This window comes from Dipodomys merriami, unplaced genomic scaffold (assembly GCF_024711535.1).
Source record: "Dipodomys merriami isolate MVZ:Mamm:240054 unplaced genomic scaffold, mDipMer1.0.p SCAF_2, whole genome shotgun sequence".
Taxonomy (NCBI): domain Eukaryota; kingdom Metazoa; phylum Chordata; class Mammalia; order Rodentia; family Heteromyidae; genus Dipodomys; species Dipodomys merriami.
The window spans coordinates 63,218,499-63,233,330 of record NW_027203381.1 but is presented as its reverse complement, the minus strand read 5'-3'; the positions used below and the strand labels follow the sequence as shown (position 1 = coordinate 63,233,330).

Here is a 14,832-nt window from a genome sequence, read left to right as displayed (position 1 = left end):
CAGGGATTCGGTGAATGTAATCCTGATGTTGCTATTAATTAGGCCCTTCAGCAAATCACTGCTTCTCTATCCCTTCAGTTTATCTAAAAAAAATGAAGTTCTGAGGTTTAACTACTCTATGTGAAAAAAAATTTACATGAACAACCCATAAACAATTATGAGTAACATGGACAAAGGAGACGTCTAAACTTATTAACAGGATAGGTGAAAAGATTTGAGAAAAATAAACTCTGTGACATATTAATTCCAAAGCTAGAGTCTCCTTGCTGTGTGGTGTTGAGTCATTTACCATATGCTTTTAAATTTCATTTTCTTAGTCTCATTTTCAAAGTATAATTGAATGAAAGATTTTTACCATGTAAATCATATGTATATTTATTATAATTCAGTCAAATTAACATAGTCTATTTCTCTCTCTTTCTTGGTCCCCCTACCATCCCATTGTTAAATAGAAAAAATGATACTTGAGTGAAGGCTTAGAATGTCTTGTGCATACCTCATTACAGAAATTGACCAGAATCAAAGAATAGTCATTGTCAGCCTAAAATCTTATACTGAAGCATCTCATCAGTATTACAGATTGTTCATTTCAGTTTTGTAGTGAGCTGGTTTAATCTGTAGATCTATTACCAATGGCAATAATACAATAAGAAATAACAATAAAACATAAAAAGACTCTTCCCTGACAAAAATGTTTGATTTCCATGTGCATCACACAACTCAGTTTATGTGGACAAGCTGTCAGTAAGTCTGCTATTATAATCAGGTGTGTAAATCATTGTGATCTGCTGAGTGTTTCTCATGTTTAATTTGTGAAGATCTACCTTTCCCAAAGCAACTGGTAACCCCAAAAGTAAAGAAAAAAATGAATGAGCTTAACTGAATAGAGAATATTTTAGATTTGTTGGAAGACAAAATGTCATCAGTGGAAATTTGGTGATATTATGGGGAAAAAACCAAGCATCCACAGTACAGGGCTGACTATGAATTCATAATTTTTACTAAAAAGCTCTCTTCTTGGAATAAAATCCATGTAGATACCAAAGGTCTACTATGTTAAAAGCTATCCACCTGTAAGCTGGCAAAGAACATTAGAGTCTACTTTTCTAAGCCATTGGAGTTCTCAAAGGTGACAGAGTGCTAGAAATACTATTATTTACAGTCTGTTCCTGCTCAGTGAAAAGGATCCATGAGATGCTGTTGCCAAAAGTAACATTAGTTATTTCTCCTGACAATTTTATTTCAGGGTTTTCATTGGCTGAAACTGAATGGCATTCTTCAGTCCATCCAGACCCAGGCTGCCCTTGGTTTCCAACAGTGTTTACACTGCAATCATTCTACATGTTTTTACATAGCAAGAAAAGCCATTTTATCAAATAATAAGTTATGAACCTGGCCAGGAACTACCTTAAGTCCCCCAAAAAATAAAAATAAAAATATCTTTCTCACTAATTCCATTTTTAACTTTATTTCCTAAGATTTATTCCTGTGGATATGAGAAGATAAATCCCAGATCAAGTTTCCATCATTATCATACTTGCTATTTGGGTTTGCACTTGATCTGAAACAATGTGTCATGGAAAGAAAGTTTGTATATGTCTGTATAGGTATGTATGCATATGCACATGTGTGTGTGAGTTGGAGGAAAATAGAAAGGTATAGAATGGAAAGGTACAGAATAAAGCATGTCGATCAAATCAAACATTTATTGGTTACCTACTTAATATGCATGTACTCAATGCAAGACGTAGAATATATTCAGATATAATTAGGTGATTAATCATTCAAATAACTATGCCTTAAAAGAAGGAGAAATAAAGTTCTATGGCTAACAAAGAAAGAAAAGAACACATCATTTATTGAGCTAGGCAAGAGCTTCATTCATTCATTCAATGATTATAACTGAAATGCTTACTCAATGACCATAAGGAATACCAAACTACGCACTATTAATAGTTTCCCCTAACCAGACAAATGTTTAGGTTCTCAAATTTCTGCTACACTTAATATTTTGACTAGTAATGATAAAATACAGACTACTACCATGTGGCTTCTGGTGGAGCAGAAAGTGGAAACCCCAGTACCTGGAAAATTACATCAAAGACAAGGGAAAGACAATTGTGGACAAGAGATAATTGGAGTACAAGACTGAGATACAACTTCAGTACCACAGGAGATCAGCAAAATCTGGCCACCAAGGAGTCCTGCAAACAAGAAGTCAGATGAGCAATCTAGTCTTCCCAATGGGATGAAACAGGGATATAGCTCAGTTATTGTATGTCTCATTCAGTTTTGTATTTCCACAACAAAATACTTAGCTCTGCATTATTGTAAAAGTACCTGATGTAGGTAAAAGAGGTTGATTTAGTACTCTCTCTACCCTCCCCCACACACAAACACACACACAATGGAGTTATAATCTTTTCTAAGCCAAGGTATTTCCCTAACATCTTTAAAATGTATTGTGTCTCTACTTTAGAAAAGGGAAGAAGGGGGTTATTTTATTACTTTTATTTTATTGTAAAGATGCTGTACACAGGGGTTACAGTTACATGAGTAAGATAATGAATATATTTCTTGTTGAGCATTGTTACTCCTCCTTTGTTTTTCTCCTACTATCCCTTCCCTCCCCCACTTCTCCCACTACCCTCCCACCCCTGGTAAGTTATAAAGTTCATCTCCAACATAGTGTCTTCTGAGTATCATTGTTGTAATGGGTCATATTAAGTGAAGTAAGCCAGACCCAAAGAAATATAGGCCCCACAGTTTCCCTTATTTACAATAATTAGCATATGTCTAGGATAATCTTACTCTGCTCATTAATCTTCTGCTAAGCGAAATGAACCCCAAGATGTGGACACAAGAGGTCTTTCTTTGTTGTTGCTTTTATTTTTTTATTTTTTTAATTTTTATTTATTTTTATTGTGAAAATACTGTACAGAGGGGTTACAATTACATGAGCAAGATAATGAGTACATTTCTTATCAAGCATTGTAGCCTCCTCTTTTGTTTCCCCTTCTCATCCCTTCCCATCTTCCCCCCCCACTCCCCCCCCCACCAAAGTTGTAAAGTTCATTTTCGACATAACAACTTGTACTTCTCATTGTTGCAACGGGTCCACCTGTATCCTTATTTAAACAACTTGTTTTTCCCCTTCCCCACCATAAATTATACAGACATCAAATACAGTGAAAGCAGGGTTATACTGTGGGGGAGGGACATACAAAGCAACAAAGAATAATCTTATAATTTGTTGTTGTTTTTAATGTACTGATTTTTTTTGTTTCTTTTGTATGTTCTTCCCCCTATGGTATATCCCCTGTTATCACTGTATTTGATTTTGGTGCCCTGAATCTTGTGTATACATTTATCTAATATGGGGAGCAGAAGAGGAATTACAAAATGCTGAAACAAGCGGGTTATTTTAAAAAAGATGAGGCATAGAAGATGTAATAGAGATTGCTAGGTGGCAATGTTAGTTTCTTAAAATTCAGACATGGCTGAGAATTTTCATTTGTAACACATTCCCAGGTGATACTACTACTATTCTTTTAGGAGTTCCCTTTGGGGACATAGTGTAATACTTCTCTTGTGGAATGTGTTCATGATGGAAGAGAGAACAGGGGAATACATTCATAAAATTCAAGCATATTCTACAAACTTAAGAAAATTGAGGCCAGGCGCCAGTGGCTCACATCTGTAATCCTAGTTACTCAGGAGGCGGAGATCTGAGGATCATGGTTCAAAGCCAGCCTGGGCAGAAAAGTCTGTGAGACTCTGATCTCAAATAAACCACTAGAAAACCAGAAGTGGTGCTGTGGCTGAGAGGTAGAGCACTTGCCTTGAGCTGAAGAGCACAGGGATAGCGCCCAAGCCCAGAGTTGAAGCCCCAGGACCGACAAAATAAAACAAAACAAAAAAAAAGAAAATTGAGGGAAGGGTAGGGCTGGGAGAAATGGGGAAGAATGATGAAAGGTGACATTGATCAAGATGTGTTGTATTCATAAACTGCTTTGTTGAATTGTTGGATGGAAATTCCTTTGTACAACTACTTAAAGATAAAAACAAAATTATAAAAAAATTTGAGCTGAAATATTTATTAAAAAAGAAAAAGTAGAGTTCTCAAGTTTCTTTTTCAATCAATTAAAGAGCTACAAGGTTCCCAACTGGACATTTCCTAGCTTTCAAAGATTAAGCCCTGTCTGTAAAGGACCTGTTATTCTAATGTACCTTTTCATTTTGAGGCAGAAAATAACTGTCCTCAAATTGGGCTCATTAAGTTTCTATTAATAGCATAATCTGGAAGGACATGCCTTCACCAAAGCCTCATCATTTTTCTCAGCGTTGCATTATTAAATTTGAAAGTATGTGTTACACATTTCATTATATTTGAAAAGCATCCCTATATAGAATTTACTGAGAGCAATGTGGCTCTGAGCATAGAAAAGATTCTGTAGCATATTGAAAGGGGTGAGATTCATCACAATGTATTAAATTCGTAAATTCTTTGGTTGAATGGCAACTCCTTTGTACAACTACTTAAAGATAATAACAACATATAAAATATAAAATATTTTTAAAAAGCTTTTGTAGGGGCTGGGAAAGTGGCTTAATGGTAGAATGCTTGCCTAGCATGCATGAAGCTCTGGGTTCGATTCCTCAGTAAAACATAAACAGAAGAAGCTGGAAGTGGCACTATGGCTCAAATGGTAGACTGTGAGCCTTGGGCAAAAGAAGCCCAGGGAGCATGTGCCAGGCCCTGAATGTAAGCCCCAGGACTGGCAAAAAGCTTTTGTAGTAGGAATGAAGATCCTATTCTCCACCAATGATTAGCTGCTCTACTCTGAAGAGGCTACATTCCATCTCAGTGTTTCCATGACTTCAGCCACAAAATAAGAATTACAAGAGTTAATATGTATGTATAAATCACAATTCTTAGGATGCTATCGCAAGCTGGTTTTTTTTTTCAATTAAATCAGGCATACTAATTTCATATTAGAATTCCTTTGATTGCTTATAATTTAGTTTGAAAGATCCTGTCAAGGAGAAAGTTGCCATTTCTTGTCTGAGGGCACAAACATGTTTAGAAAAAATAGAATAGAAATATGTATCTTATTAGCATTCTTAAGTTTATATGTGGGTGCAGAATAATGAGAAAACTAGAAAGAAGGCAGATTTCTTTACTATAAGGTCTAAGGAATATATTCTATTCATGTATGTAAAAAGTTAATGACACTATGAAATGCAGGCACCGGTGGTTCACGCCTGTAATCCTAGCTACTCAGGAGGCTGAGATCTGAGGATCAGGCTTCAAAGCCAGCCCGGGCAGGAAAGTCCGTGAGACTCTTACTCCAATAAACCACTGAAAAACCAGAAGTGGCACTGTGGCTCAAGCGGTAGAGCGCTTGCCTTGAGCTGAAGAGCGTAGGGATAGCGCCCAAGCCTAGAGTTCAAGCCCCATGACTGACAAAAAAAAAAAAGTGGAAGTTTCACTGAAGCAGAAAAAGATAAGGATGAAAGAAAATTCAATGATGAATTTAAAACTAAATGTTTCAAGTTTAGGATTTTATAAAGATATTTTAAACCATCACCTTACAGAAATGTCAAGATACAATGGATAGTTAAATACAACAAATAAGGTTCAAGTATAATGTACTTAACTGTAAAGGCAAAAGTCTTGGAAGTGGATGAGTAAAAAGACAAAAGGACAGATGCTAGACCCTGAGTTCAAGTCCCCATGCCAACACACTCTCTCTTACACACATATACACTCATATTGAGTAAGAATATGGCAGATAAATCATTGCAAACTTTCACTTTTTATTTCTTTTTTTTCTAGAATGCAAAAGCTTTCTCTAACTTAATATTGGGATGATATTGATTTTTCCCTCAATTATGAGTGACTTGCCTCAGTTAAATAAAATTTAAGATTGGATGTTTACTGTTCAACTTGACAGATTAAGTTTGCTCATTCAAAACAAAAGTAAAAGGTCAAGGAAATTCACAGGTGGCAAAAGATTTTGAGCCCTTACATTTTCGCTTCTAAGCTTTAACAATTTCATTCTAACTTTCAAAGTGTCTAATGTGTAATAGGCAGGTAAGACCTAAGTGGAAAATGAAAAGCAAACAATAAGAATAAGCAAAAGAATAGAAGGATAATTAATTTTCTCCATCTAAATTGTCCCCTAAATATTATGCCTTAAGGTAAAACACAAATATTAATAACTGTCATTTCCCAAACCTTGACTAACCAATAACTACATATCACTCTGTCCACTTTGCATCCTCTTTTAAATGGAACAAAGTGTCTTTCAGAGTCTGAGAAGCGCATAATTACACAGACAGGAGTCTTTGGACTTTGATCGTAATTACAGTGTTTTATCCATCCATCACTTGTTGCTTGAGGACTATTCTTGGTGAGTTCTTTAAAGGAGATAGAAACCCTGTCAGGACAAATTTGAGCTTCAAAACAGCTAATCAGAAACTTGGCTTTCTTGTCCTGAAACCGATTGAAAATTGCCACATTAATCTCCCAATCCATTTGGCTTTTAAGTAAAGTGAGAACATGAAGTCTCTGGAAAGCTGTGTCTTCATCCTTCATTATTGCTTGCTACCTTTTGATGGTTTCTACTATGGAATTGCATCTAAATTTGCCTGACTCTAGGTATTAGTTTTCAAAAGTGAATGTACAAACAAGAGAATAATCTGGATTGCGGAATAAAAAACAAATTGTGTTCCTTATTTTTATGCCCAAATTATCAGAGGAAAGCATCCATCCGGAACCAATAACCAACAAAGGACTTTGAGCACAAAAGTCAAGAGCTGTTTCTCCCAGTGTAGTCTGATAACTACTTATTTCCTCTTGTTTATATTGTAATTTTGGACTCCACCAAAACCTATTGGATCTGAGTTGCCAAGTTGATAAAAACATCTCTCTCCATGGGTGAGAAAATCAGAAATGAGAATGCATAAATCTGCAGGTTGCTCATTGTGGTTGGTCCTATGGGCATTTTGAAACTTTTTCTTAAATTTTAACAGTTCAAAGCACTGTTTCTTAATCACAGCCTATCCATATATTAGATCCTGTTGATAAACTGTAACAACATTCATTTATAGCTAACTTTTCCTATCACTTGCCTTGTTTCTACTATTGAACATAAACAGAGACACTTGGCTTGTTACTTTTCATCAATTAAAAAAACTTTTTCATTATGGAGAAAGCTAAATTCTGTTTCCTCACTGTAATGGAGAAATTCCTTATCTCCTATTAGAAATTATAGTATTAAGCCAAACATCAGTGGCTCACACTGTAATTCTAGCTACTCAGGAGGCTGAGATCTGAGAATTGTGGTTCAAAGCCAGCTAGAGCAGTAAAGTCCATAAAAAAGGCTCTTATCTCCAATTGACCACCAAAAAGCCAGAAGTAGAACTATGATTCAAATGATAGAGCATTAGATTAGAGAGAAAAAGCTAAGGGACAACCCTAAGGCCTTTAATTCAAGCCCCAGTACCAACACACACACACACACACACACACACACACACACACACACGGAAATTATATTAATCAATTGTTTTGGATGCTGGCATATATCACAATGCTACCACCTTTGGTATATTTTATCTTTTGTTCTTGTAAATCTGGCAGGAAAAGGAGTAATTAAAGGTAATGGATATATTATTTGCTCTCTGGAATCAGTAGTGGCTAGAAATGGTTACTACCACTCGATTTGAAAGAAAGAAAGGGTGGAGAGTAGTCTTGAATCTGTAGCAAGATCCTTTGACAGGACAGAGAGCATTTAACACAAAACTCAATGGGGAGTCAGTCAGGCAAAATAGTATCTGAACTTCTCTCTGAGCGTCCCTCTCTTGCTGGCAGACTCCACTCGTTGAACTCATCAGAAAAGCAGAGGAGAGAGGATCTGTTAATATATTCTTCAGGAGTGAGCTTGCTGAGGCATTGAATTTAGAAAGAAGGATGATGGCCGATGTGGAAAGTAAGTGGAGGATGCCTAGGACATGACTTTACCTGCCTTTCAGAGAGAATAATTCCTCATCAGGACCTTCCCAACACCCTTATAAGGACCTATTTAGAAAGCACAGTTAATAAAGTTGACCTTTAAGCTACTAAAGGCATAAAACTCAAAACAAATATGTAATCCATGCAAGAAATACTTCTTACAATATTCTAGCTTTTTATGTTTCTCTTGAGTCTCCAATGAAAGGAATACAAAAGATTTACAAGTGGATCACATAGTAATTTATGTTTACTTTTATTTTTAGGCCTTGATAAGCACATTATTTCTAAATTTAATCTTGATTTATATTTATTACTTTAACTGTTCTATTTTTGAAAAGATAACAAAATACTTTAATCTATCCCAGAATATATTAGTTTAAAAATACTACATTTTAGCTGGTGCTGGTGGCTCACGCCTATAATCCTAGTTACATAGGAGGTTGAGATATGAGGATTGTGGTTCAAAGCCAGCCCAAGCAGGAAAGTCCTGAGACTTTTATCTTCAACAAACCACTTAGAAAAACGGAAGTGGTGCTATGGCTCAAGTAGTAGAGCACTTGCCTTGAGCTGAAGAGCTTAGGGACAGTGCCCAGGCCTAGCATTCAAGCCCTATAACTGACAAAAAAATATAATAATATTATTACATTTTACAAACTAGATGAGATTTCTAAAAGTAAGGGAATATAACATGACCCATTATATCCTACACCTACTGAAGTTAGTTTCTAAAATGTTGAATTTTAGGTTGATTTTAAGTGTCCATCTAATAAGAAATAAAACTATAAACTCAATTGCATGGAGGTTTGGTTATAATGTTAACTAGCTTACTGATTTATTTATTAATCTTGAATGATTTTACCTTGTTTTGAGATTTTTGTTAAAATTAATAGTCATATGACAAGTTATCATTTTTGTCCACAAGTTCTTTCTTTATATAAATTGTCAATATCATCAAAAGAATAATATATTAAGATCCATAGTTGTAACTGCCTTTTATATTTTCAGAAAAAATTGGAAAGAACACAACCAAGTGCATGATATGTCAGGTGCAAAAAAACACAAAAAATAAAAAAACAAAAATTCCCTCCAAACCTCACGAACAAACTAGGGAGTATGAAGTCTCACTTTCACTGGAATTACTAGTTTCATGCTCTCTTCTATGTATTAAAACTGGCTTTTTGGACATGACATTCAGCAAGTGATGAAAATGCTTGTTATTTACTATATTATATGTGAACCGGAATTCATGAATTATGGCAACTTAGAGTTAAAAATACCAAGAAATCTTGCTGTCTAAATTTCTGTTGTTGTTAAGAATCTTTTTCATGACTTCTTTTTAAAGACAAGGTCAAGAAAGATAAATTTAAGTATGTAGATGACTATGATTATGGAATGATTAAATTTGGTCTTTCTTAAAATAGATTTTGTAAACTGAGAACCACAAGGTTGCTTAGAAAAACCAAGTCAAATCCATTCACTCGTTGAGCACCACAGCGAGAATTTTTCAGTATTTGCACTGACAATGCATAGTACTATATGAATTCTTTATAATAAATTCCATTTATTCACTAAGAAGGATAAATATGATAATTCAGTTCTTTAAGTTTTTGTAAAATAATTAAAATATTTGTGAAAAATGTCTGCTATTAAATATATATTATGAGGAATTAAGTAAACATTGTAAGTATATCTTTGCTTTGCTCTCTTTTTCTTCCCTCCCTCCTTCCCCTCTCCATCTTCTTCCCTCTTTCTTTCTTCCTTACTGTCCTGCCTGCTTTCCTTCCTTCCTTCCTTCCTTCCTTCCTTCCTTCCTTCCTTCATTTTCTTCTTTCTGTCTCTTTCTCTCTTTTTCTCTCTTTCTCTCTCTCTTACTTTCTTTTCTTTCTTTCTTTCTTTCTCTTTCTTTCTTTCTTTCTTTCTTTCTTTCTTTCTTTCTCTTTCTTTCTTTCTTTCTTTCTTTCTTTCTTTCTTTCTTTCTTTCTTTCTTCCTTCTTCCTTCCTTTCTTTCTCTTTCTGATAAAGCTTCTCTATATAGTACAGGCTACTTTTCCTGTCTCTCCTCTCAAGTACTAGATTACAAGTGTTTGCAACCATGTCTAAGATTCTTACTCACTGGCTCAGTAGCAAACATTTTTTTCTTTTCCCTAAATCATTTGATGAATAACTTTTTATTATAAATGAGAGGAACATAGTGCAGTCCCAAATAATTCATTACAAAAATGGGTGCTTCCTGATCCTCCTGAGCTACAGTCCCAGCTCCCCAAATTCAAATCACACTCACCAGAATTCAAGTTCCAGGAGGTTGAAGAAAATTTAAACTATGGAAAAAAATACTACTACTGTCCAGAATTTTATAATATTGTAAAAAGAGAAATTGTATTTACTCCATGAGCTAGCATGTTGTCAAAGCAATATGAAAAGCCATTTCCTTATTAATTTATGCGTATGGGCTTCTGTCACATAGCACTAGAAATTCCTACACACCAATATCTGCTAGTCAACAGAAAAAAAGTTTCAGTAAAATTGTGGATTCAAGTATCTACTTTAGGAAAGACTTTGAAGAGAAACATAGACCTGATGTTCCCTCACAATTATATTCTTAGAAATACAATTTCAAAAGATAACTTTGTGATTAGAATAATGTTGAGGACAAGACCATCTTTGGTATTGCTTTTTATTATTTTTTAAATCAACCTCCATTCCCAACTCCACATCACCTAAGAAGATAAACTCCAAGACAACTTTTTTTAACTAACACTGCTGTTTATAGCAGACAAGCTGGGTATCAAGTACACCAATCACATTTCCCATTTCAGACTTTTAGACCAACCACAACCTAGATTCTTTCTTGCCTTCCTTTCCTCTTCTTCCCTTTATTTTCTATCTATCTTCCCCATTCCATTAGCTTTCCTGGCTTACTTGTTCTCTTCTCCTTTCTCAAATAGCTCACCAGAAAAGTCACAGGAAGAGAATAGTATCTGCATAGTCCTAAACATTAGTGTTTTTACATGGTAGCAAATCATGCTAATGAAAGTGGATCACAAGTCTTTCCTAATCCGCTAGGCAATAGTACAGTTACTGAGTCCCAGCCAGAGCTACTCGACTCCACTTCTAGTATGAAGTTCCAGTAGGCACAGGTGGCAAATGTCAGTTTAACCCCTTTCAAACCCTACCATTTTTACAATCAGAATACCTCTCTCATAAATTGCATAAAGTACAAACTTACATCAAATCTACTGTTAAATTAACAACATCACACTGCTTCGTGTGACTTTGAATATCTTTCATAACTCTATGACTGGAAAACACTGTTCAGATTTCATTTACCAGTTTAAAAATAGCAAACTCTAATTTAAAACAGTCTCCCCTCATACACACACACACACACACACACACACAAACACACACACACACACACATACACAAATTGTTCACTCTAATATTCCTTGTCAGTGCTAGGCAAATGTTTCTTCTTGAAAACACAAATAAAAATCAGTAGAATCACAGGTTTCAAAAGTCAGATTTGTCAGAAGATGATATTTGTTTTTAAACATTTTTTTCAAAAAGAAAACATTTCTTGGAGCTAAAATGACAAGCCACCATCTGTTCTAAGTAACAATGGCTATTTATCAATTTTAACATGTAAGTCAGAATTATCCAGTGTTTATTTTGATTTGAAGGATTTTCCATAGATCCTTGAATCTCTACCCAGTAAAATTTCTTTTGTGGCTGATACTGAGAAAAGCATTTATTGTATTGTAAACATCTTAAAAAATTATGATAATTTTAAAAAATAATAAGTGACCTCAAACATTGTTTCTTTGTAAATCCAGAGAAATCCAAGGAGAAATCTAGAAGAGAAGCCCATAGACCGCTTGAAGTCTACCTAAAGTACAAAATAGTATCACTTTGTTTAGTAAACAAGAAGGAAGTTCTCCTTTTATGAAGCAGAGACATTCACTACACACAAGGTACTCCAATTAAGTTTTTATAGAAGTATGTCACATTCAAACTCACCGCTGGATGTAAGGGTCGGGGCAGTACTGTAGGGGAGCACACCGTGACGTTTCAAAATTCATTTCCTTCAACTCTCTTTGATATCAACAAATGGAGAGCAATTATATAAAACATACACATATACCTGTGTATATGTAGATATATGGCCAGGAGGCTTAAAGCATTAGGGTCAGATGCCATCAGATATAGAAGTTCAGACACTTCCCCTTTCTCACCCCCTCTCCCCATTCCACATATTTGCAAAGAGGTGGAGCCTTTCTTCAAGTTAGCCAATGAGATTCCTCAAGTGACTAAAACATCACAAACAGTTGATTCTTACCAGCTGGGCATCCTCACTAAAGTTGTTCTTCCCTTTCTTCCACGGCTTTAGAGTCCTTGACATACAGTGGCCACACTTGCTGGCAACTTGGAGGCATCTCTGAACTTCTGATCTCTCTCCTGATTGGATGTTGGCATGAATGGCATCAGAGTTTAATTTCAGCAGCCTGGACTTTTATAACAAGTCTGAGGAATGGCCATCTCACTCCAGCTAAATTACATTTCCTTGGGTTTGGATACTGAGTTGATTTGATGGTATCTGTCCACTCTTCTGGGGATAAAAGAAGTTTTGCAAAGCTGTTTAAGAAAGTGTGTGTGTGTGTGTGTGTGTGTGTGTGTGTGTGTTTAATCTGTCTTCCCTCCCCCGCTTCAGCCACCCTTTCAGCCAACCGCCTGTTGTGGTCACAATCTCAAATAGCAAAGACAGGGAAATTCCTTGATTATATTTAACCTAGAACTCAGTCTTCCTCTTAACTAAGAGAAAAAGATATCCATTCACATCTCTTTAGAAATTTTGCCTGCCCTAAATAAAATAACCTTTATCAACTTGTTTAAATATCCTACCTTATACACACCTATACATATATGTAATAATTTTCTTAACACAATTTTAAGACAGGAAATCGTATAATTTTTTAGAATATTTTGAAGTTGACCACATAATTTCATAGTTCCTATGAATGAAAGTATTTTAGTTTATTTCACTCTCTATCAGTCTCACTCACTCTTAGGTCTCAATTTTGCTTTGTGGTGTGGCTTTGACGTGATCTACTTTGGAATAAAACTTATAGATTCAAGAATTAACATAGTACCAGGAAAAGTCTACATTCCAAATAACCACCTTCCTTTCTACATGTGCACTGTAAACAAATCTTAGTTCTTGAAATTTAGGAATTGAATGAAATATGATTCAGGAGCTAAGTTAGAACAGAGTCCAACAAGGAAAAAAAATGATTCCAAGTGTCACTAACATGACAAGTAAACATATTCCATCCGTCCCCAAATCACAGGGCACCTGTAAACTCATGACATCAGTAAATGCCAGAGTTGTGAGACAATCTGCAGTCCTTTTCTGAGAAATCTGACATTTCCCTATAAGAAATTCTGGTTCAAAATGTGTTCATAAAGATGTTTTATTTGTTGCTTCAGCCAGGGAGAAGCTATTTAAAACTTGACATTCTCTTCCTTTACTTAGCCTGAGAGTGTCTAACATCTGTGAATTGTGAAATTCACAAACATGCTGGCCTGAGCCCCAGCCAAATCAAACAGCTTGTTCTACAAAATGTGAAATTCGAAGGGAAGATCACTTTGCTAATTAATTATAGATTTGTTCATTGGAATTAAAATGTTTGGCTTTCTTCCCTGCTATTAGCAGATAGTGGTGACCGAAATACACAGTTCTTAAATTGTGAATAAATAATTGCCTATGGCCATGGCCATAGCCAAGGGGCTCTACCACAGAAATCTTTATATTTTCCTATTTGTAAACTGAGTTCTCAGAATGCAGACGAAGGAAGATCTCAAGTTTGAGTCCACCTTAAGCTATGTAGCAAGACTGTACTTCAAAATTCCAAAGACAGGGAGTTTGTCTGAGTGGCTGAATGTTTACCTAGCACACATGAGGCCCTAGATTTAGTTTCCAGCACTCTTGGGGGAAAAAAATGTGAAAAAGTGAAATGATGATTTCAAGGGCAGTATCTCAAAACTTACTGTGCCTAGGAGACATCTTAATGTGGATTCTGGCTCAGTGGTCTGACATGAGCCTGAGACATTGCATTTGTAATAACACTTTCCCAAGTTGTGCTACTATGGGGGTCCCATGGACCATGTGTCAATATCTAGAGCTTTTTGCAGATTTGGTATTTAGAATTCAATACTTCTTGGAATTAAGTAATATATCCTTTTTAAATATTTTAAATTACATCCAAGACCACAAACTCTCAAACAATCAATTTGCAAATATTCCTATATGTGTGTGTGTATGTATGTGTGTGTGTGTGTGTGTGTGTGTGTGTGTGCATGAGTGTGCATGGCTGGCACTCTACTACTTGATCTACAGCTCCACATCTAGCTTTTGCTAGTTAATTGGAAATAAGAAAGAGACTTGGGGATTTTCCTGCTCAAGTTGGCTATAAACTTAGTTCCTCAGATCTCAGCTTCTTGAGAAGCTAAGATTATACTTAAGCCACTAGTACCCAGATGTGATTTTTTTTTATTTTAAAAGGTTTACAGCTTATTTTGTACTATAAAACATTTAATATGTAGACCATGACATTAATAAATATTCAAAAATCCTAAATTTAGGATTTAAGATTTAGGGCTAAGATATTAGGTGGCAACAAACTAAATAGTTTTGAAAAATATTGGGAAGCACAGAAATAGTGGGGCAAAGGATAAACTAATTCAGCAGTGATACTCACTAGACACCACATTGAAAATGAACTCTACAAGTTGTGGAGGAGAGCAGTCCGAAAGAT

At 35.4% G+C, this 14,832-nt stretch overlaps 1 protein-coding gene across 5 annotated transcripts in view; it reads right to left on the bottom strand.

Annotated features, from left to right (window-relative positions):
- Positions 1-12,099, bottom strand: part of Tp63 (tumor protein p63) — a 211,289-nt gene extending 199,190 nt beyond the window's left edge. For all 5 annotated transcript variants that reach the window (XM_070029816.1, XM_070029817.1, XM_070029821.1 and 2 more), the window contains exon 1: positions 12,038-12,099. In XM_070029816.1, the coding sequence (XP_069885917.1) occupies positions 12,038-12,099 (62 nt within the window). The remainder of the gene's footprint in view (positions 1-12,037) is intronic.
- Positions 12,100-14,832: the final 2,733 nt, after the last annotated feature.